This window comes from Meleagris gallopavo, chromosome 5 (genome assembly GCF_000146605.3).
Source record: "Meleagris gallopavo isolate NT-WF06-2002-E0010 breed Aviagen turkey brand Nicholas breeding stock chromosome 5, Turkey_5.1, whole genome shotgun sequence".
NCBI classification, from domain to species: Eukaryota; Metazoa; Chordata; class Aves; order Galliformes; family Phasianidae; genus Meleagris; species Meleagris gallopavo.
Window position 1 is genome coordinate 49,708,097 of NC_015015.2, and position 24,284 is coordinate 49,732,380.

General features: G+C 40.2%; 2 protein-coding genes across 9 annotated transcripts in view; one reads left to right on the top strand and one right to left on the bottom strand.

The window, feature by feature from the left end:
• ZFYVE21 (zinc finger FYVE-type containing 21) overlaps nucleotides 1–10,408 on the top strand; it is an 11,352-nt gene extending 944 nt beyond the window's left edge. The window contains exons 3-9 of the mRNA XM_003206753.3: nucleotides 3,074–3,124; nucleotides 4,715–4,883; nucleotides 6,916–6,991; nucleotides 7,113–7,204; nucleotides 7,960–8,013; nucleotides 9,304–9,446; nucleotides 9,662–10,408. Of these exons, the coding sequence (XP_003206801.2) occupies nucleotides 3,074–3,124; nucleotides 4,715–4,883; nucleotides 6,916–6,991; nucleotides 7,113–7,204; nucleotides 7,960–8,013; nucleotides 9,304–9,446; nucleotides 9,662–9,697 (621 nt within the window). The 3' untranslated portion in view covers nucleotides 9,698–10,408. The remainder of the gene's footprint in view (nucleotides 1–3,073; nucleotides 3,125–4,714; nucleotides 4,884–6,915; nucleotides 6,992–7,112; nucleotides 7,205–7,959; nucleotides 8,014–9,303; nucleotides 9,447–9,661) is intronic.
• Nucleotides 10,409–10,847: 439 nt separating this feature from the next.
• PPP1R13B (protein phosphatase 1 regulatory subunit 13B) overlaps nucleotides 10,848–24,284 on the bottom strand; it is a 63,231-nt gene continuing 49,794 nt past the window's right edge. For 4 of the 8 annotated variants that reach the window (XM_031553698.1, XM_010711962.3, XM_010711960.3 and 1 more), the window contains exons 10-18: nucleotides 22,829–22,987; nucleotides 19,550–19,719; nucleotides 18,188–18,689; nucleotides 16,917–17,683; nucleotides 15,118–15,255; nucleotides 14,906–15,039; nucleotides 14,021–14,187; nucleotides 13,062–13,261; nucleotides 10,848–12,397 (exon numbers count right to left, since the gene is read on the bottom strand). In XM_031553698.1, coding sequence (XP_031409558.1) covers nucleotides 12,356–12,397; nucleotides 13,062–13,261; nucleotides 14,021–14,187; nucleotides 14,906–15,039; nucleotides 15,118–15,255; nucleotides 16,917–17,683; nucleotides 18,188–18,689; nucleotides 19,550–19,719; nucleotides 22,829–22,987 — 2,279 coding nt within the window. In that variant the 3' untranslated portion in view covers nucleotides 10,848–12,355. The remainder of the gene's footprint in view (nucleotides 12,398–13,061; nucleotides 13,262–14,020; nucleotides 14,188–14,905; nucleotides 15,040–15,117; nucleotides 15,256–16,916; nucleotides 17,684–18,187; nucleotides 18,690–19,549; nucleotides 19,720–22,828; nucleotides 22,988–24,284) is intronic. The other 4 variants (XM_010711964.3, XM_010711963.3, XM_010711961.3 and 1 more) reach the window with 3 other exon arrangements.

Genomic DNA, 24,284 nt, shown 5'->3' on the forward strand with positions numbered 1-24,284 from the left:
CAGGGCCGTCTGCGGGGCCGCGTCGGGCGCAAAGCGCGCGGCTCCGCTTGGCGAGGCTTAACGGGCGCCTTCAGGGCCTCGCTGGGCGATCGGGGCGTTTCCGTCAGCTTTGCTTTTCGATGCTCGTTCTCTGCGATCGCGACGTTCGTCCGGGTTCGGTGTAACGTGCGTCGGTCGTTAGCCATTCCCGCAGCCCGGTGCTGGCAGGCGCAGCGGTTGTTTATTTAGCGCCACTTGTTTGCTTATTGCCGCCGCGCTGTGGCGTGGACTCACGCCAGCGCATTTAATTGACGTGCGGCCCCGGCTAAGCAGGAGTTTTGATGAGGCTCCGTGAATGTAAGCAGGCAGTCGTTAAGCGGAGCCGTTCCTCCCTTGGCTGGGAACAAGGAAGAAGAGTACCGCCCTGCAGCGGGACGGGGCTCCCGTGCCTCCTGCAGCCCGGATCTGCACTGTGCGTACCTTGGCCTCTGCTGCCTGGAGACCTGAGGGCTGCCGGTCATTGGGCGTAACTGGAGTGTGGGTCACGCGACGGTTGGGTTGCGAGGGTCCTCAGAGTCCAGCCAGCCCCAACCGTGCCGTGGGCTGGCAGCCCTCCAGCAGCTCAGGCTGCCCGGGGCCCCATCCAGCCCGGTGCTGGGCACCTCCACGGATGGTTATATTACACTAAAAGCAATTTCCTCCCTGCCATTGAACGTGGCTTGATATTTCAGCAGTCTCAATTATAGCAGAAGAGTTCCATTAAAAAAAAAAAAAAAAGTGCTTTTAACTCAAATATGTAGTGCCATCTTAATTCAACTGAAAGTTGTTTGGAGGTTTGTTCAAGCTAGTTAGATAATATATTTAAGAATTGACGTATCTAAAATGTGTTAATCGCCAATAGAGCTCAACTGGTGATGTTCCTATAGAGGAAATGCTGCAGTAAGAATGCTAGTAGGGTGCAGAGGTGGCTGGAGCTTCCAAGGTCCACCTGTGTCCCAGATCTCACGTGGCTGAGGACATACACCTGTGTGAGGGGAGCTACTGGTGGGGCTCTGGGCTCGCAGCAGAGTGGAGCTGTGCTTTACGTGGCCGTGTAACAGAGCTGCTCTCCTGCTGATAGCAAACTCGTGCAGCTCAGGCAGAGGACTGGTCACATTTGAGTACAGTATTATCAGAAGGCATCTCCCACTGGCATCCTTCTGGCTGGGTGTGTTATGACACCTGTTTTGATGAGCTTGCAAACCTTCATGTTGTCACACAGTCACTGTGTTAATGTGCTTAACCAGGTGTAGGCTTGCATCGCTTCTCACGTCAGGTTGTTATTGTATATGCAAATATATGAAGTATAACTATAGCTTCCTGTCTGTCTGCATTGTTCCCACTTCTGTCTGGATCTAAAATGTTGCACTAATTCCTTATCGCACTTCAGCAACTGCATCAGAAGTTCCTCTCGGCTCGTAACCAGTTCTCGTTGCTCCTGCGTTATTACCAGCACCCAACATCTGGTTGCTCTTCCATTTTCATCTTGGTATATGAAATAATCTGATACCATTGATTGTGACATCAATATATTAATAATTTTAATTAATTTTTATTTAATGTCTTATTTCTATCTTGCTTCTACGGCAGTAGTTTTGACAAGCCTGTGCCTTGAAGACATGAAAAGTAACTCAAGTGCCATGCTTTGTTTTCTGTAAATGTGAACAGACTTAAGCAATCCTGCTTCCCTATGTCACAAGGATGAATGGGAAGGATTTACCTTTAAAGTTGTTCTCCGTTTGTGAGCTGTTCCCAGGCCAAGTTGTGATGCAAATGGGTTCTCATGGTTGTGGTTACTTAAAACTGAAGTGCCAGGAAGGAACAACGTGTTGAAGCTGCTTGGATTGGAACGGTTCAGTACCAAAACCCTGCTGTGATAGCTGCTAGCACGTGCCATTTCCTTCTGATTTATAGCTGCGCTGTGCTTTGGGTGTGCTATCAGAATTGGTCTGGAGGTTAGGAATATTCTACAAAGTCAGAATGAAATGTGAAGAAGGATAGTTCTGTTAGTTGCTGAAGAGCAACTTGTGTACTTTAACCTAATGTTATCTGTGAAACCTATTCAAGATGGGATTTAGAAGAGCATTCTCTCCCTGGTTTGTGGCTTGTGCTTTCTGATTTCTGTCCAGAAATACAGATTTGCTTGAGGAAAATGAATCAGACTCCTGGTAAAATCAGGGTCTTTTGAAATTCTTGCCATGCCCAGCTCCCAAACTATGAAGTGTGTCAAAACTTAAATCAGTAAACCAAGGTCAGCGTAGACCAAAACGCGGTATTGGCTGTAGAGCACTACAGAGCAAACCTTGGCACTGCAGGTGCCGAATGCTGGCAGGTCAGTGTCGGTGAGAAGCAGCTTTTATGGAGCCACTGAGAAGGGAGGTGGTTGGGGGTGAACTCAGCTACATGAAACAGTGCAGGAGCACTTCTAGTTCTGTTTTGTGCGGGATTGAGAAACAGCTTCCTGTACCAGATATTGCAGAGTAGTTATTTCTGCTCCATTACAGTGACTGCTGCTACTGATTTGTTAAGCCTTTTGTTTCGGTGTGTGAATGCTTTATATAAAACTGGAGTTACAAGAAACTGAAATGTTTCTGGAGATACTTCTCCTTAGCTGCTATTTTTCTGGCTGTAGCTGTACAACATGGGATGGTGATTGAGAAAGGGACTTCTGTTTCACAGCAGAAATAGACTCCTGAAGCTGCTGTAACCAGAGAGAGTTCTTAGAAGGTAAAGAGTTTGGTATTGAAATGTTATTAATTAGAAGCAAACGGTGATGGCTGTGTGCTAAGCAAATAGCAGTGGCTCAGCCTAGGGGAGGTCACGGAGATGACATTCAGCTGAACTCTGTGATGGCCCGGCTGCAACAGTTTAGGTTCCTACAGCTGTAGGAACTCAGGAAAGAATGCGACTATGAATACATGCCTTTGTGGAAACCCAAACACAAGGAAACGTGTTAAAGATATCTGAAATGCCGTTTTGGCAAGATGCAGTACTCCTTAGGGTGAATGATTTTGGCAAATCTTACAGGTTAACATTAATTTGTACTGTTTTCTAGTGCCCGAGATGTATGCAGTGTGATACGAAATTTGACTTCATAACTAGAAAGGTAAGAGAAATTGACAAAATATAAAGCTTTAACTGTTGCAATGTGCCAGTATGGACTTCTGATATAAAATGTAGATGATTGAGTAGAATTTCATGCCAAGAGTAATGGATGTTATAATAGTTTTCCTTTCTGTTCGGCCTTTTCCGGATAGAGGACGAGTTTTTCTCACTCAGTTCCATTTCTGTGACATTCCTTTAGCTCAGGTTGTGCCACACAGTTTGGCTTTTTTCAAAGTGCCAGGTGCTGCCAGCTGGGTTTGCATGAAAAGGGTGCTTTGGAGCTCATGCTGGAGTGGGCTGCCAACATCAGCACTGACACTGAAACCAAATTAATGAACGCAGTTCTGCTTTCAGAGATGAAATTAGTTGTGGCAGTGTGAACTAACCATGCTCTCAGGTGTAACGAGTTACAGTCTGACATGAAAGAGCTCAGTTGTTACAATGGAGAGAGCTGAAAGCCAGATTGTCCCTCTACAAGCAAAACAGGATCTGTCTCGTGGTCAGAAAACGTTCTGCTGACAGTGGGAGTTCTGCAGCCTCCTGGAAAAGCCAGCACTGATTTTAGCAGAGAGAAACGTTCCTCTGTGTGAGTGCACTGACACTCTGTTAGCGTGTGCTGGTGGAAGTGGGGCTTGAGATGCACTGACATAGTTGACATCAGTGATGTAGATTTTCATCTAAATTGAAGAGAGAAGGAAAGAGAAATCTTAAGGCAGACATAGTAATGGATTGGCTGCAAAGCAGTAATTCATTAAGCTGCTGCGCTTAACTTCTGTTAACTTTGGGAAGTGAATGGAGGTAGCCAAGTGTAGCAGGTACTTCAGAGGACTGCGTAACACTCGAAGTTTAACAGTGATCAGGAGTGCAGCGTATCACTTCCTTGTGTCAAGCATTTGAGGCTTGCTATGAGCCACAAAGCAGGTCCTGCTCGCCTGGGAACACTTGTTCTGACACGAGCTGCTGTCATCTGCTGAGAACTTGCATCAGGAAGAACTGCCAGGGCTCCACACCCCAGGAGTGATTGGAGCAGAAGCCACTTTTTGAAGCTGTGCTGATTTTGCCAGATCAGATTTGAACCAGCATTACAGCTTCGTTGGAGTTGCACTGTGCTGCCTGATGTTTCTGATAGAGAGAGGACTTCAGGTTTAAGCTGTGAAGTTCTGTAGCTTTTTTCATGGGAAACATTTGAGAACAAGTTTAGAGGGAGAACAGAATCTGCAGTAGAAACTTAGAAGGGACCTAGAAACTGTTCTTCTCCATTTTTATTGTCAGTGAGGCAAGGAAGGGATTTACTGCACTTTGGGTAAAATCCTTTCAATGTCTCATTGGTCTGCTTCAGAGGCGTGTTGTCAGTGCCAGCAAAAGCTTGCAATGCATTTCATTCTGCACACCACTCTCAGGGTTCAGTCTTCAGAGCGTCCTTCCCACCACTACAGCAGTTAATTGCCATTTACCTCTTGGCTGCTGTCCTGCCCCTTCAGTGTGAATATTTCACAGCTGAGAAACTTCTGGTTGTTGGGTAGGAGGATGTTTAATGTAAGAACTTCACCACGTTATTCTGTAAACAAATAAAACATTCTCTCACGCTCAGCATCACTGCCGAAGATGTGGAAAGTGCTTCTGTGACAAGTGCTGCAGTAAAAAAGTGCCTCTGCCTCGCATGTGCTTTGTGGACCCTGTGCGCCAGTGTGCTGAGTGTGCCCTCATCTCACAGAAAGAAACCGAGTTCTATGACAAACAGCTTAAAGTGCTCATGAATGGCAAGTACTGACTGCGCGTTTACGTTGTTTTGATCTCATTTCCATTGATGAAAATGCTGTGTTAAAAAACATCTGATAAATAGCAAGATTAATTCCTTTCATCAAGCTGTTGCGCTGCCATTTTCTGTCCTTAAAACAGTTCCTTGTTGTGTTTCTTGTTTGCCACTTAATTCTGTATCACCAGCTTACTGAGAGATTAAAAAAAAAGTCATTAAAAACAAAGAACACTTGAATGCCTCTGAGGACTGATACGTGTGCGGTTGGCATTTTATTAAAATAGTCCATCTCTTAGCTGCATTTCTGTTGCACTAAATAAGGATGAAAATGCTTAACAACAGAGATTTTGATTTTTTTTTTTTATGAGATTCTGTGCTTTTTTTCAAGCTTTATCTGTGAGCTTGTTCATGGCCTGTGGATGTGATTGGTGGCAGGACAGTTCTGCACAGCATTAAAGCCATGTGCAATAAAGGAATTCACATTTCAATTACATTAAAAAAGCTGAGTTTTCAGTTTTGAAATTCATGGCCTTTCGATGGGCTCCTTACTGTTGGCGTGTTACAGGTGTGTATAACCAGTATGCTGAACCACTGCCTGATTAGTTCCAAAGGAGATTCTAGGGCCTCGGTACAAGACAGGGAGCTGCTGGAGAGGGTCCAGATGATCAGGGGACTGGAGCACCTCCCCTACAAAGACAGGCTGAGGGGGCTTGTTCAGCCTGGAGAAAAGAAGGCTGTGGGGTGACCTCACTGCAGCCTTTCAGTACCTAAAGGGAGCCTATAAGCAGGAGGGGAATCAACTCTTTGAAAGGGTAGATAACAGCAGGACAAGGAGAAATGGTTTTAAGTGGAGGGAGGGGAGATTTAGGTTGGATGTCGGGGAAATTCTTTACAGAAAGAGTGGTGAGGTGCTGGAACAGGCTGCCCAGAGAGGTTGTGGATGCCCCATCCGTCCCTGGAGGTGTTCAAGGCCAGGTTGGATGGGGCCCTGGGCAGCCTGGTGTAGTATTAAATGGGGAGGTTGGTGGCCCTGCGTGTGGCGGGGGGTTGGAGATTCATGATCCTTGAGGTCCCTTCCAACCCTGGCCATTCTGTGAAGGGGGTGCGTTCATCCCTGCAGTGCACAAACCATTCATCGGTGTGCTAGGCAGGTAATGGTGATGACAATTTTTGAAATACTGAACATTAACCTGAAGATTTTCCTTGAAAAAGTTTGCCCTGCTTGCATTCATGTTATGCAGCCAAAGTGTGGTTACTCGTGGCTTACCGCAGACCCACAGATCTCAGAGCAGTGGTTGTTTTGATGTCCTTGGTAGCTTTGCTGCTGCTGCAGGTCTCATGTCAGCAGCAACCTGTGTCTGCATTGAGGGCTCAGCGAGGTGCAGTGAAGTGGGAAGCTGGCAGTGAGGTGAAGCTCTGAAGAATCGTGGCATGGACCATGGAGATGGATCACAGGCCATTTGGCGATGCTGTGTTAGTATTATTTCCCAGGCCAGTGCTACTGGGATTAGGCAACAGAGGGGGTATGAGGTACGGAGGAAATAAAGTGGTAGGCGTGTTGTCTGCTTTAATTTATGAATCACTTCAATACTAAGATGACTTTCTTGATGTCAAAAGAGCTGTTTTAAGCAGGTGGGAAAATAAGACGAAGGCAGAAGTTTGCTGACCTCGCAGTAAGGCTGAGCTGGTCTTCAGCACTGAAAAAGGTGGTGTTTCATCTCTGTTAAGCACACAGCTGACAGTCACAACCTGCTATTGATTCTTCTTTGTAATTTTGACATGATAGCATCCATCTTTGTTTTGGTCATCCTCAAACCTGTTCTCATTTTTCCAGGATTTATCATAGACATAGTCCATATTTCTACAGCATGCGGGTAAAGCAACCTCTAATTGTGAACAGACATGATGCAGAGCATAACCAAAGACTTTATATGTTCAGTGTGCAAGGTGCAGGAAGCAAAAATTAGTTATCCTTTTTGATACTTCCATGTTCCTCCCTAAATACTGCATTAGAATACTGAAGCTTTTCTTCTCAGGTGCTACGTTCTTTGTAACTCTGGGAACGTCGGATAAGTCGGAGCTCATGGTCTGTCGGCTCTCCAACAATCAGAGGTGAGGACAGTTGATAGACATAGCACTTGTGGACACAGCTGTATTATTATACAGTAATCCAAACATTTGATTTGATATTGCTGACAAGAAAATCAATATTTTTTTTTTCTTTGTTATAAAGATACCTGGTTTTGGATGGAGACAGCCATTATGAGATTGAAATTGTACAAATTTCAACTGTTCAGATACTTACAGAGGGATTTACTCCTGGAGGTAATTTTTCATTCAATACGAATTAACTGTTAAGAACAATGTGGAGCTGTAATTATTGTTCAAGCCAGACAATGCATTTCTGGGTTATTAGTAGTTCAGGTGTAAGTGTATTACTTACAACAGTTGTTGGAACAGTGCTGGGCGTGGAAAACCTTCCATGTGGCTGCTGGGATTTTGGGGGAAGCCTCAGAATTCAGAAGTGATTTTAGAGCTCTAAGATGAGAGAATTTCTTGGTAAACCAAAGTAAAGGTGGTCATCTCGTCTGATCCTTTCTCTTGGCTGAACTTTGAGCTCATAGAAGGGAGCTGTCAGTTTGTTTCAGAGTCCAGCCAGGGTTTCTCTTCTGTTTGTACAAACAGTTCAGAGGAGAGTAAGAGAGAAACTGTTTAAAAACATAAAATGGTGCTCTTAATTTCATTCAAGATGAAGGGGCGGCCAAATTAAACTGGTAACATTTTTATCAGAAGGCAGCTACTTACTGCTTCACCTCTTGACACATTTCATAGTATTTCAGGATGAACATGATTTCATTGAAATGAGAACAAATGGGGTCAGGAATTTTAATGATTACTTGTTAGCAACATCTCTGTCACTGCTGGAATCTTTAATTGGACAGTCTATCAGTACAGCATGTACTTGATATTCAAATCAACTGAATGTGTTGCTGAGTTGCTTAATGCTCCTGTAATTTCTTGTTCATTACTCTTCTGATTGCTTTATCTTTTTGCCTGCCTGCCTTCCTTCTTGATGGTAGAAAAAGATACTCACACTTACACCAGCCTTCTGGAGAGCCAGCATATTACTGAAGGTATCACCAGTACCTTTTGTGAGCACAGCTCCCTCCAGCATGCTGTTATGACCCTCTCCCCTCTGCTTTCCTATGCAGTGTCAGCTTATTGCTTGATGCGTGTCTGTTCAACCTAAGACAAGTTATGTTCCAGTACTGATTATTCCTTCTCATCTATCTAGTAAACTGAGAATGATTGTTTTGTAACTCTTTGGAGGAGAACTAAAATACTTGAGTCCTTTTTTTGACCACGTGTGCTATTGTCTGCCTCTATAGAGGACAGATGAGAAATTATCTTCAGTGGCATGCAGCTTTGCACATCACCCTCTTTCAACAGAGGTTTCCTGCATTGTGCACACCAGAAATGAGTAATGTATTTCCTGTGTTTTGTTGTCTAGAGCATGGCAGTTAGTTTGACAGGGTAGATGCAGTAGACAGTGATAAAGATGGTGAACTGCAGTCTGTTCCACAAGAGGAGGAAGTAACTGTTTATAAACACTGTGTGCTTTTGATCTCATTCCTTTGACCAAGATGGTCTTTGGCCTCTGGATATGAAGGTAATGGCTTCCAGGACCCTTTCTGCTCACGCAGGCAGTTTTTGTAAAAATGCCCTCCTGTGTATGCGTGCTGTTGCTGTGGCTTTAGTTTCTGCTCTGCTACTTCAGTAAATGAGCTCCCCAACAGAGTGAATGTGAAGCAGCAATGTGCTATTCTAAACAAAGCTTCTGTTCAATTTCTATGCATCTGGTTTGGTTTATCTTAATTTCTATGCAGCTAGAGAGACATAAGCACCTTGTTATTGCACTGTTGTCAGAACAATGTCTTTTGTAAGGGATTTCCTTCAGGAAATAAATGACATTGTTCCCCATTGCCAGGTACTCTTGCCAAATTCCCAAATGCTGCCAGATTTGGATTGAGCAAGGATCCCTATCTGATACTGGTCTGACTGGACACTGATAATTCAGTTTAGAAACTGCAGGCTGTGTTGTGAAACCACGTTATCTATTTGAGACAGATGGTAATACTGAAATACGAGGGTTTTCTCAGTGTGTGCACCAGTGGCTTTTACAAGTTCTGCCTCAGTGATTGCAGGAGAGAAGTAAGCAATACCACGTCTGCCCATTCCACATCCCATTGTCCACCTTTTGTCACTGCTTCCTCTGATGCTGCACCTGTTAGTTCACCTGCAGCTGTCAATGCTTTGAATTCAGTGCTAAGATGCTGTCTCCCAACGTGATTATTACCTAAAAGAGGTTGTGCTGATTTAGTTGGCAAGACATTGCTGTTCAGGATTTCTCTTGTTGTTTTCAGGGGGCAATACCCGTGCCATAGGTATGATTCTGCAGTATAAAGTACCAGGGTCAGAGGAGCTAACACAGATGAAATTTACGGCCAGTGAAGACTTCAGCTCTAACAAGAAGCTGTCAGCAAGCTGGCTGGCAGCTATGCATAAGGTAAGCAAGGGAAGCAAAATTTACAGAAGGATAAAGAAAGTAGTAGCAGTAGAGCATGCAGTCCTTGGGGCTTTTTCTTTTCTGTTATTCTTCTGAATGTGCAGATTTTAAGGCCTTCTTCATAAGAAAACAGAAGCTACAGCTGCTTGCTATGCCTTTAGCTTTATGCTATTTGTGGAGGGAATTTTTTCAGTAATTTTTTGCTTTCATGTTAGGCAACAAAACTTCTTTATGAATCTCGGGACCAGTAAGAAATGAGCAAACTGCCGGCAGCTTGAGAGCAGACACCAGCCTCGGAGGACCCGCATCTCACTTTGTGCTAATTTGACAACTGGTTAACACTTTCTCTTGACTTTTTCTCATTCCAGTGTGGTTCATTATGTAAGAACTGGCAAACACGATGTATTTCTGTTTTGAACCATGAGTATTCACTATAGCGTGCAATATGTATACAATTAATGCTTTAAACAGTCTCACCTTTTAAGACTTTGTATATTTTGTTAAACCTTTATTGCCTTTATTGGCACTTAATATGAAATATGAAAGTGACCTGCACTACAGCTAATGTACAGCACAACTTTTGTAGTAACAATTATATATACTGTTTGCCACAGAAAGCAAACAAAGGTGTATGTCTCTTCTGCAGAGAATAGCTTTTGGGTATAGATCTCAGGTTTTTCCCTCTATCCAAATGTTTAAAATCAATGTACAATAAAATCTGCCTTAGATATGGTTTTATAGAATCCACTTGATTTTTTTTCTTAACATATTTCACCAAATATCACCAAATTGGAATTACATGATCTTGAAACTTCCCTTCTGTAATAACAAAGCTTCCAGAATAATTTTTAGTTTTGTATTTTCTTTTTGGAAACTAGCTTTTGTTAATCTAACTGTAATGCTGTCTGGAATTGTATACATTTTAATGTACAAATATGAATAAATTAATTCACTTATTTAAACAGGAGCTGATACTTACTTTCACAACGTACAGGTGCTTTAGTAACTGCCTGCTACCATCTGAGTGCAGGACCCTCATTTCAGTTTTAAGCCTTGTTAATTTGCTCAGTCCTCTGCCTAAACCTCACGTAGCCAATGTCTCTCTCCTTCCACTGTCCTAGACTGGTAAAAATTGAGTCAGCAAACATAAGAGGCTCAGGTGTCAGCTTTAAGTGTAAAGGACCCTTCAGAGCTTTTCTAGCCAAGTACGAATCTGCTGCAGTTGGAATACCAGAGCTCACAGTGTAAGGTGGTTCAAAATTTACATGGCAAGTCATTCTCTGTATACGGGTACAACAATGAGGAAACCTCAGTCACCAGCCAGCTGGTCTTTTTATGCTGACTGTGAGGAAAGGCACATTTACAGTTGCTACTTGTATAAACTTAAGGGAGAATGCAGCCAACGCCTTAGCAGTACTTTATTGTGCACATTTACATTTTCTCTGCATTAGTGTATCGGAGGCTCTTGAATCATGACATTCATGTAGCAAATTCTTCAACAATAATACCCTTTCACTTTTCACCACAATATATACAGTTAATGCTAACCTGTGGTAAAAGCAAGTTACAGCACTGCAGAAATGGATATATAAATTATACACAGAACTTGTACATGAGGAATTAATCAAATTGCATACTGTTTAATGGGAGAAAATTACAAGAAATATGGCTACAACTTAACTTATAATGGGAAATTCAAAATATACTTTTGGTATATAAAATCATGTACAATTAAAATTCCAGTGAAGTGCTTTTTTTTCTTTTTCTTTTTTTTTTTGCTTGAAACTACAATGTAGTGGAATAGATTATTGCATAACTTGCCTTGGCAACAGATGTAGGCTGCCAAGAACCACAGAAACTGTCCTCAAATTAGCTATTGCCTTTCTTAAACCCTTCTTTATAACAACTCATTTCTTTCTTCTCCTTAAGTCAACATCTCTACACACCTCACTTTCTACTTCTATTCAGTCCTTCATTTTTTCTTCTAGACTGACCTGGGCAGACTTAAAATTATACAGTATTACCCTTACCAGACTCTTACCTTTCTCAACTATTGCACTTTCATCCATGCAGACATACAAATCCTTTAAGCTGCTGCAAGTTCACTATGAATTGTTCTGTCCAGAAAGGACAAACCGCAGTGGTTATCAGGGGAACCTTTACATTAGTAGAGGTAACACTGGTGCTGTAGGCTGAATAATAAGAAAATATAACACCAAGTGAACTATCGTGTAGGGGCTTTGAAAAGTGTACTAATACTGTTGTTTGGTTAGTTTCTCTAGCTTGGTTCTAAATGCAGATTTATACTAGATGCTAGACTATGTAAAGCTTTTGTTGGGGTTGCCTAAACTAGGATGTAAGTGCAAAAGCACGTTAACACTTAATCCTAGCCTTTGTAAAGCTTTGGTGAGTACTTACTGATGAGTGGAATCGGTGAAGATCTTGTGTCCTAGAACCCAAAGAGTTGATGAGTAATGAGAGAACTCAACATTCACTGGCATTGAACAAAACATCCAAAATCCTGACATGGGACAGTTAACTGTGGGGTTGGAGCAAACTGGACAGCTTATCTGCACTTCGCAAATGGCACCTCTGAACATTTAACACAAGAAAGCTCCTACCACACCGAACTTGAACTCAATACATCGCTTTAGACAACAGCTGGCGGAACACTGTAGGTAGTGGAGACACAGCTCTCCTCATCAGTGGTGGGTCACATAGAACAGGATTCATTTACAAACTGCAGATCTTGAAACTCTTGGATGCTGTCCATTTAACAAGAGAAAGCACCATTAAAACTAAGTATCATAGTTTTATTTCTCCGTGTGAAATGATCAAAAACAATGGCTCCAGTGTATGTTTTAAGTTTCCAGTTACCAGCAAGGTGTTGCACTGTTGTACAACTGAATTCAAGCAAGGGTTCGCTGTCTAGGTTTTATTCGTGGATATAACTGTAAAAACAGAATGAAAGGATTAGGCTTTGCATGGTTGACAGCAAATTAAATATACAATCAATTAAGTTATAACTAAAAGGTACTGATGAGACCTGAGTGTTAAAAGAAGTGTTTTGGGGCGTGAGGGCTTTTTAATTTGTTTTTGAGCTACAGCATGTTCTTCGGTGACTTCTGAAAAATTAAACCAGCAACGGCAGGATGCCAAGGGCTGACTTATTAGTGCAAACAGGAGCAAGTTGCTGCTCTGCAAATAACTTGGTTCTTTTAGTTGAAGATCCCACGGTAGGTTAGGAGATTCTTTTATGGAAATTCAGGAGTTCCCTGTCAAGCCCCCAAAAGAGCTCATTTCACACTCTCTGTCCACTTGGTTGGCCTTCAGTCCTGGACTTTTGTGATAGCAGTGTTAAATTTGGCTGAGAGCTGCATAAATGACTTGCCTGAAGCTGCCACCTTCAAGGCTTTTTCCCATTTTTAAGTCGTATAAATGTATGTTTATCTTGTGCCAGGTATTAAAAGCCTTCCTAAGTATCTTCCCGGGCCAAAACTTAGGGCTGCCTAATAAAGCCACCACACTTAAACTGCAGAACATGGAGACGATGACCACAGATCCTACTTCAGGGAGAAGTAAAAAACTGAAGGCAAGTGGTAATTCAGCACTTACCCCAAGAAGATTTTTAGGAACATAGCCTTCTTTATCATTGAGGCGGGCCCACCACCACTCCGTTTCATTGTCATCCTTGCGTCTTAGAATAGTAATGGCATCGCCCTCGTGGAATGACAGCTCATCATTATTCTGGGCTTCGTAATCCCACAGTGCATACACCACTCCTTTGTTCATCACTCCCAACTTTTCCTGCACTCCTGTTAACAAGAAGTTAGCACAGTAGATGGTAATCTATTTTTCCCCCGGAGACTTTTGGTGTGGCTCAAATATTAGTCTCATTATTAACATTTCATACACAATTTTCAACAACAGAAACTTCATAATCTTACTTCTATTCCAAGGAGGACAAAAAGAGTTTGACAACTGTTTGAGCAAAGCAACATTATAGAACTGGTGAATGTTTCTCAAAGGCCTCAGTTCTGTCCCAGAGCTTGCACACACTGCATACAGCACTGCTTGAAGCTTCTGAAAATCTGCACACTGTCAGAGCCTTAATTAAGCTTATCTCCATCACCATAAATTAATGTTTTTTCTGCTCCATCAAGGTACTTTCCTTGCAAAATATCTTAGTAACTAAGCACATTCTCTAATTATTCATAATGTATACACGTTTCTGAAGGTGATCTCCTAAAAATTTGTTGGAATATTTCTGTCAAGATAGTTGACAACTCACTGGTGCTGTGAAAATCTCTCAGTGGAAGCATTTCCTTGAAATCAAACCCATTAAACCCAATTAATCTTTAACAATTGTAGTGTTAGACGGAGTCTGCAAGTCAAGAAGGAAAGGACAACGAGCAACATAATAACCAAAAGACTGCTATGTTGTCACCATTTTGAAAGAACAGGTGCAGGGCAGCCTGGAGCCCAAGCAGATGTTTCCTTCAGGTCAGAGTGCCAGAAAAGGGACGAATTTTAGAAGAGAGGAAACAAGTTTGTAAAGAAGTGTCATAGCTTACCATACAGGAACTGAGAACACTGGATATAACCTTCTTCCATCTCTTCACACTTGTCTGCAGCAGTTTCTATGTCACTTATAGTTGAAGCAAAAATAGCTGCCCCAGATTCAACCAATAGTTTACAGAGATGAACACTATTGCAAGAAGCTGCACAATGCAAAGGTGTCCTGAAATAAAGACAAAAATAGTAGAAATGAAAAAAAATAAATGCCAGGAATCCTAGCTATTTTGTCTTGCAATACAGACTGTTTTTAAAGGAAGTTGTTCTTTATAGGATATGCATGCATTGTTCAAAACATGCCAAATGACACTGAGTAGATTCCAGCATCGACCTGGCTCCAGTAAAGGCAAACATAAAATAGATGTTATTTTATGTTGATTTGCATAGCTTGCAGTGCTGCTGGATATAAAACCAGTATTTTCCAATATTAGGAAATTTGAAAGGCAAGATAAGGTGTGGGAGAAACTGCTCAGCAGCATGGCAAGGTTCCATATCTCTTCCAAACTCTTTACAGGTGCTACATCTACCTGCTAGGCTAGATTCTTCAAAAAATCTGTGAATGGTTTATGTGAAAATGAAACTTCAATACATTTTTGTCATTCATTATTTAAAGTTTAATTACTTCAGCCTGTGAACAAGAAATGCACCTATGCTTCTAAGTAAAAACAAAATGTACCATAATTTATAATGTGAACATGCTTGCCGGTGGGTTCAACACAATGGAAATTTGTACTGGAGTTTGTTACCATCTCGAAATTAGCAAGTCCTCATTTGCTGGGGACAAAGGAGAAGGAAATGGTTCCCCAAGCAGGTCCCCACTAAATACTGAATTGGCATCAGAATGGTGTTTTTTCAGATGCTAAGTTAAAAATCTTGTCACTTACCACCCATCACTATCTGCTGCATTTACATTTACTCCAAAATCAAGCAGGAACTTCACAATGTGGTGATGACCAGCACACACTGCATTATGCAAAGGTGTAATTCCTTCATCATTGGGCTTACTGGGATCATCAACCTATGGAAAACATGAAATAGTTCAGCACTTTTTTTTTTTCCTAGAATACAAAGAAGTTTCCTTTGTTTGGAAACTCACCTCATATATGATTCTTTGTACAAGATCAAATTCTCCTTCCAAAGAAGCATCTAGGAGAAGAGCCAATGGATTGAACTTCACTCTCAAACCGTGGCCTGTTCTTTCAGAGTTAGGTTTCTTCAGGTTGGTACGTTTGGTCTGAGTGGAAACGAAGGTTTAAAGGCATTATTTCAGATTGCAGGAGTAGTAGAAACCATCCAGTTACTCCTTCACTAGAGAAGGAATCCCATCTTCCTTAAATGGTCACAAGAATGATGCAAACACTTCTATTATAAATTCTTTTAATAATAGAGTTGATATCGTACTATATCTTAGTAAAAATTAGAAAGCATGCCAACATAATCCAGCTACTCCTATTTAAAGCCATGGAGTATAAGAAACAAAGTACTCAAACCAATGGCTTTTGAGCACCACAATCCTAATGTGTATAATGTGAGCTGAATGTGTCTCTGGTGGACGGTCTGAAGCACTGTCAAACCTTAAGCTTAGATTAGAAAGCATGACACAATTAAGCACGAGTAAGGAAGTTTTCCCTTGAAGTGACAGAGGTGTCAGCAGCAGGTCTGTACCAAAGAACTTTGCTGGGAGAAAGAAAGTCTCTGAAGCTCTTTTATGTAAAATTCAACATGGTATAATCAGAAGAAACATTCTCAAGATTTGAAACACATTTAAATGCGTTTTGAGAATAAAATGTATACTTTACAAGTGTCTTTGCTACTTTTCAGAAAAAAAACCTCCTAAGCAGAGCTTTGTGGAGTGCTTTAAGTCTGCAGAATCACCAAACTTGTTTTCTCCTATTAGTATGGCTATTTTACTTTTTAAAAAAAATAAACCTCTCACAGTATAAACAACATGTGTGTATGAACAATATGTGTGTATGAACAATATGTGTGTATGAACAATATGTGTGTATGAACAATATGTGTGTATGAACAATATGTGTTGCTAGCATATTCCATTCTTCCAGAAGTGTCTTGGCCCACACATCCTCATGCAAAATGCAGAGAAAGCTCTGTGCACACTGCAGTCGAGTTATAAAAAGAATGTAAGCTCTTTGCAGAAGAACCTATGAAGCTCTAGGTGAATCGAGAAGTGGAGATGTGCCTTAAAATCAGTGTTACAGTGAGTCATGTTAACAAGTAAGAATAAATTACAGTTTTCTCCCTACCTTCAATTCTCCATATGCTGTAGACTTTGCTAACAACAAAGTCAACTAGTATTTAAAAGATTTTGGTGCAGCTGGAGGAGGAACTTTGAAAGCAATTCAAATAGAGACAATCCATTAGGAAAAGATTTCTGCTAAAACAAGTCAGCTGTGTTGCTGTTAGATTTGTTAGATTTTAGAGCCCTAGTCTCTACTAGAGAGAGGGAAAGGAACACACTTCTCCCAGAATAGCTGTTTCAGCTTGTATGCTAATTAAGAATTTCCACTGCAGTAGCTTATCCATTGGTTCATACAGTTATCTTTGCAGCCCTGGGGAAATTAAAAAATATTTTTAATGGTGCTTCATCTACCAGCATTAGCTCCATGATGAGTATATCCCAAAATAAGTTATTGCCTAAATTGCACTCACAGCCCCACGTTGTTTGTGCATTTATTTTCCATATTAAACAGGTAGACTCGTAAGGAACCTGTTCTATGAGGATAGTATTTGGAGTACCTTTATTTTTTCTTATTTTAGTATCACAAAACTTCAAGTGCAAGTATGCCAGTTGTGTAAGCTTAGCTTCTTTCAGTTATGCTTAAGCACACAGTTAATTCTGTAGTTCACAAATTTGTCCTTTTTTTAGTTACTTACTGGAGGAAGTGGAGGAGGAAGAGCAGGTTGCAAAGGAGCTTCCTCTTCTGCTGGAGAGCTGACCTCAGGCGTGGGACTGGACGACTCTTCGGTAGAAGGAACTATAGCAAGGTTGTTGTTGTTATCTTCAGTTGTCTCAGATGTTTGATTTGTAGTTTCAGTGCTTATCAGTTCCTCAGTTGCAGGAGAAGGTAATTCATTATCATTGGCATCTGATGAAGGGGGTGGCTCATCTGGAAGGGGAACTGTAGGTTGCACAGAAATAGGTTCCTCGATATTGCCATTGGTACTAGCGTTACCATTATCAACGTCTGCTAAGATACCTATGAAGTCCTGGGGATTGCTTGGCTGATAAAAAGGGGCACTTTCTATTCCTCCAGCAAGAGTATTAAAGCGTTGATACAATAATTTTTGTATATTTGGCCCACTTGGGCCTTCTGGTTCAGTGATAGAACTACGCTTCTTTAACGGCCTAGGAGCGTTGGCCAATTTTCTTCGCAGAGCTTCAAGGTCAGCATCGCTTTGATATCGCAGGGGTGAATGCACAATAGGCGTGAGCTTAGTAGGACTGAGAGGGCGAGGAATGTTTTCCACATTGCTATTTTCACTGGATGGTGGAGCATTTTCCAGCTCTTGATCTTTTTCAGAGACATCAGTCTGAGGCTGGGATTGTGGCTGTGAAGAGGTCTGGGCAGGCAAAGAGCCATGAAGGAATGGCAGCGGTGAGGGAGAAGTTGAACCAGATTGTAAGACAGGTTTTCCGTAAACTGAAAAAAAAAAAAAGAAAAAAAGAAAGAAAGAAAGATGATGGAATACAGTGAAGCACTATTTTCAAATTACATAATGAAATATTTGCAAATACACTGTATGGCTTTGTTGCTACTTGTTTGACACTGGAACAGAAAAAAAAAATTACACTGAATCTACCAAAACAAAAACAAATACTCAGCTGCTGGTGATGGCAATCACCAACTCTCTAGTTTTGATTTTTTCAACTTATTTGTAAAAAAACAGAGTATCCAGAGGTATTGTTCTAATAGTTTTTTTTTTGTTTTTTTTTAAGTAAAAGGTAACTCAACATATGCTTACTTGTCACCCTGAAAATAAAAGGCATTTTTTTGTTGCCATACTGCATACAAAAATAATTTTTCTCATAAATTTAAGAGGTTTCTCAAACAAGACACGATTTATATACATATGTAAACTAAGCTCAATAAATACATTTTAATTGCTTACTGCAAAGGTAAAAAGCAAAGCGACATATATTGTACCTGCTTTTACTGACTTATTTAAGGTGTTATATACAGCTTGCTGATAATTCTTTGGTGGCGTTGCTTGCTGAAGATACATTGAGTAGATGGAACTGGAGTTCACTGTCTGTGGCCCTTTTCTGGGAGACTGAGGTCTTGATCCTTTATCAGCTAGAAAAGGTCTGATAGCCACAGTTAAAGGGAGTTCTGGCCTGCCATCTCCTCCTGGAAACAAGGGGGGTCCAGAGGGTTGGTACGTAGGGCTGGGAGGTACGGAAATTCTCTGTTGGATTTGTTGTGAGGAGCTGGGTTGATGTACGCTGCTTGGCGGCGGAAGCGGAACGGGTCTTTGCCGATTTGCTATACTAGTTCCAGGCCTGGGCAGACTGCCGTCCTTCCTTCTTTCTAGAGAATTTGTAGAACCTGTTCCTAAGGGAACTGGGCTAGGATAGGTCCCATAGTTTTGAGGCAACTGCTTGCTTACACCGGGAATTGTTGGTGGCACCTTCCCCAAGTCGAGACCCTATATAAGAACAATAAAAAGCTGTGTACCACTTAATTACATAAAACACTTGTGAGCAAGAATATTCCTCTTTCAACAGAACAGACTAATAATCTTGTGTGGCAGCAAAGGAGTCAATACAAGTACTCTGTGTTCCTTAATACAATTCTGCTTGAATTTACCACAAAACCTTACTGTTTAAAAGTATTTTCAGTTATAATAAATTAATAGGAATCTAGAACCATCTGAATACTTTCAAAACCTAAATGACTAGTTCTAACTTCTGGATATCAGTACCTATTTGATAATAAGTTTGATAATGTATCATGTGATAATACTGACAGTTCAACAAAACAATGTAAAGACAAGGTCTATATTCTTTAAAGAATACAGTGTTAAAAATTCATAAGTTCAATAAAATTCATATAAAAACTACAACAACGATGCAGACAGTCAACATCAGCTGAAGGATGGATTTAATGGCTTTTGTTGTAAAAAGTATTTTTACCAGAAAAAGACCATGTTGAAGAAGTGGTAATCTACATCAAGGAATAATGGTAACAAAATATTTGAATTGGAAAAATAGGAATGTGGGGAAGATTAGGACAAGCAAAGGGGGAGAAAAGAGGAAACTGGATATGTGAGAGAACAGGAAGGAACACAAACTACTAAACTGGAAAAAAAAACAAAACCCAAAACAGAACATGAATTGTAATGTAGTAAGAATGGAAAAGTAGAAATACAAAAGTAATTCATTTGTAACATTTTAAGTAATTATCAGAAGGAAATGTGTAGATACGTGAAGTGAGTTCAGCTATAGAAGCCAAAGGTTCATGATTTTAGCAAAACAGATCTATAAATACACCACAAAGGAAACGCACCAGCTTATCAGTACTTCCTAACGCTGAAGTTGGCAGAGGTTGACTGGATATTGTTCCTTGTTTTAAAGCAGTATCCATGCTCGATTCTTTCCAGTCTGTGTTGGAGACCTGAGGGGGTTTTACCACAGGGGCTGAGCTCTGCTTAAGTAGGGGCCAGTTTCCATCGTTAGCTTGAAAACAGATGAAAACACTAGATTTAAAATACAACCATTGTAAAGAAGCAAAGCAACATGTAAAATTGAACAAGTTAGATAACGACAGGATTAATTTGATTCTAGAAATCAGATAAATTGTTATGTTCGATTCAGAAATCAAAACTGAAAGCCCAGCTCATCTACTTAACATGATGTGTGCTACCCTTTGGCACCCAAACTGTAACAACAATTCTATAGAAAAAAAGACGGTATTGCACATTCATTCTACTATTAAAAGGCAAACTCAGCTTAGAAAAAAAGTCCTCACAAAAACACTTCAACATATTTCTTTTGGTACCAACCAGAAACACTGTTGAATTACACCACATGTTAAATCTATGTAAGCTTTGTGTGAATTTATTCCAAATTTAAACTATTGTTACTGGATTCATTGACTCATAACAGGAAACAAAAACTCATCTGAAGAATGTGGCTGAATAAAGGTACACGTTCCTCTGCTGGAAGAGACTGTTAACTTACCTTTTGTTTTTTTTCCTCTACACACTCACCTGATCAGCACTGCCTCGGAGACTTAATTTTAAAAGAAATGTTTAAAGTAATCTGATAAGAAGGCACTGTGCCAAGATACAAGTCATGGGCTTTCATCTTCAACACATGCAAAAAAAAAATCACACTGTATGTAAACTGAGGCAACAGATCCTTAATGAATCCTAGATGCTTTGATATGTTACTTCATTAACCGGAGTGGACTACCTGCTTTCTGTTCCCAAGCAAGTGAGTTTCAATCATCTTACAATTAGATCTGTTTTACAGTAACTACACAGATCCTTGGTTAGATTCTAAGACTTTGATCTGCCTTTGAAATTAAGCTTCGTATTTCTCTGAGGAGATCGAGATCACTTCTCCTTCCCTATTGCCTGCAATTATTTTAATAAAGCATTTTGTACAGACAATCTGTAATACATAACTAACTTCACTAGAGGATGACAACTAAGGTGAGGGGAGAGTAACTGAGATTTCTAGACCCCATAGTAAGACAAGGCCAAATAAAAACCTGGTATTTAACGACGTTTCCTGTTTATTTTCAGTTTTAAGTACTTAGAAAACAGAATCATCAAGACTATTTCTAGGATTCTGTGTCATTCCCTGTTTAGTATAGATGGCAGCCTAAGAATAAGATGTAAAGAAATATTTTAATTTCACTGGATATAACTTTGGCACACTATTTTCTGTACATGAGCCTTATCTACTTTATTGAGCGTCGCATTTCTTACCCCTAGTGAAATGACAAGCTGAAGGTTTCCAGCTAATTGCTACCCAGTTTTTCACTATATGAATGTAAATTCATTCTATTAGCTCAGACAAAGTGTGTACAGACATGTTCCAATCATATGTTTACGTTTAAATGAAAAAAAAAAATTAAAATTAAAATTATACCTTTGCATATGAGCTACCCTACTGTTTTTTAACCATTCACAATTCCAAGGAATGGTCTGCACATATATATTATGGCATTAACATTTCAAATTAAGATCAATTATGTTTCAGTTACAAGAAAGAATTACTTTGGAGCAAGATTATTTTTGTGGTTGGTCATTTAAATAGTATTAATGTTGACAATATAGTATGTAGACCACAAATCACTATTCAGAATTGCAAACTGTCAGGAAATGATGCAATGCAGTATCCAGGAACACAACCTGTTGGGTTCTTTAGTTTTTTGTTGTTGTTGTTCCTTTCTTTTATACCACCCATCTGGTTATCAAGAGCCAGACCAAAAGATAAGTCTATCTAAAGCCTTTTACCCTGAATAATGGCAATTTTTAAAATTCTATTTTACTATACAAAACACTCCATAATTGCAGTAAGCATCCTTAGCCCTAAGATTAGCACTTAGAGAAACAACAGCAAAAATCCTCATGAATTTAATTATCTTACCTGCATATACAAGCTCATACTCTGTTAGACAGTTACACAAAATATTTTTGTAATCCTTCTCTTTCCAGATAGGATCATCCCTGAATTCTGAAGTAACAGACTGTAAATAAATTCAGACTCACTCTCCTCTGACTTCTCTCTTTCGTTCTTGCATATATGAACATCTGAGTCTAACTGTTCCCAACTTTACATCCTTCACATTACAACCAGATGCAATTACCGTGCATTTCGTATGAGTGCACTTTTCAGAAACTCCCACAACTCCAGCTTGATCTCACACACTTTACCAAGCTGCTGTTGCAATTTCCAGTTGCAGTGCACTGTGCCAGAGGTTGTGATAGGTGCTCAAGAGGCAACCAAACAGCAACTGACTTCTGGCCTTGGTTGGGCTGAGCAGCTCCCAGACACACTTACCCATCTGATGGCAACACCCTTTTGCAAGTCCCAACGAGTTCCTGCTCTTAGCTCTCCCATAGCCATTTCAACCAACAGGTTTCATTTTATCTTCCAAAGGTATCCTGTTGTCTGCCTGCTTTTAAGACTACCAAGCACCCAGTGCATTTCAACTCCCACCAAACACTTTTCTATTTACATAAATAAGGCAGTGGCACAAATACACACAAAAGTTCTTGTGTACTTTCTCTGATTTTACCTAAAAATTATTGTAGGTCCAGTTCTGTTACACTTACTACAGCAAGTGATGTGTAAACCAAGTAATAGCATTTTCATCCTATTGAAGACAGCAAGATTCTTGCTACTGACTTGGAGAAGGTGAGCTTTTATTCCACCTCTGGGGCCAGTGCAACACAGAAACTCTTAAACTTTGCATAGAATAAGTGAAGTAAAACCTGTATGTGTTACATCTATCTAATCTGAGACACAGTAAAACATGCTTTGCTGATTGATTGCCACAATTTTTCTCACCGTTTTTTCCCCAAGTTTTTTTCAGTGAAGAAAACTCATCTCTAGTATACTACTGCAGTACTGTAAGAATGAATTTGCTGCAAATCCCTTTCCTTCAGTGGTGAAAAGCAACATCTAAACAATTTTACATTTCAACAGCATCTACTGCACAGCACAACACAGGTTCTTAAGATGCTGGTTAATATGCATCTGTATGCAAGAGCTCAGATGACCATATTAAAAACTGAATTCTTAGCTAGCCAAAGATCTTCTACGGACTCACAGTGCTGGGTGTCAAAGACAGTAGGTGCCAGACGGATGACATTGTGAACGGCAGACTGAAGAGAAGTGGGAGGTGACAGAATAGGATCCGCTATTATGTCTAAATCAGAAACCTTCCAGGTGTCTGGAGATTTTTTCACACACCCCCAGTCTGTTTCTACTGGACACACCAAGGCAGATCCAGTTACACAGAAAAAGAAAGAAAAAAAAAAGTGGTGGAGAAATTATAACAATGACAATGGAGAAATCAGAACAGGAGCACTGAGACAATGACAAATAAAAGCATGACAGTTGGAAAAAAAAAATCTCACTTCTTCCTGGGAGAGTACATAGTTCTCCTTACACAAATCTATCATGGGACATTCTTCAAGTATACTCAAAATTATAAACACAAAGTCAGTCCTAAGGTAGAATAATTACTTTTACAAAAATCAAAGAATTCTCATTCACAGATCTCATAACCTTGTGAATTAGGTCTACAAGTAGGTATATGTATCTTGCAAAACTAATATTTTTAAAGAGGTGAATTATTTCTTGTTGGTGAACTGAAATTATGAACTGCTCCTCTATATATAGGGGAGGAATCCACATGTCCAAACTCCACACAGCTGCAATTCTGCCCTTTTAGTCTCACAATGAAATACTTTCATATTCTTAAGATTTTTCCATAGAATTGCAGAGACTAGGTTTCTATCAAACTAAAGATATCTTTAGATCACCAACATCAATAGAAAACATGCTTTTGCTGGAGGTTCAGTCTTCCTCCTTGTTTGGAAGCATGCCGCAAACTTTGCTGGAGTGCCCAGTTTTAAGTACTGGAATGCACGTGAGCATTTCAAAGCTTTGCTGGAGCGGTCATCCCTTACATTATTTTCAGATCTCTCCTAAGAGATCATGAAAATCAAGTCCTGTGGTTAAGATTGATAAGATCATGAATGTTTATCTGTATTATGCATGTGTATTTTTATACATAAATCAATGAATTGGATAAGTCAGTAATTGTATTTATTTGTATTAAGTACATGAAGCTAGCCACTTCTGAAGAAGTGTGATTTTGCTAAGATGTGACCACAGAAGCGTGCTTTACAAAAATGAAATCTTAAGGCAAAAATGTCATGATCTGCTTTTGTCAGCCTAACATAAAACAAGAAGTGTTTTCTACTATACAGAATAAATAGGTTATTTATGGGAGACATGGGAAGCAATTTCGGATATCAGTTATGTCTCTGGAGGGACAGCTCTATTATTAATGAAAACAGATACAAATAAACAGAATCAGTACTAGCATTAATCCATGTCAGAAATGCTTCAGTAACCACAAATTCTCCTATCTCAGTTGGAACAAACACCTCACATAGCCTTATTACATTTTTCTATTTGGTCTCCTTCTGAGAATTAATATTATTTCTACTTGTTCAGTAGCTTTGTTTTACTTGATAAAAAGCAACATACCATAA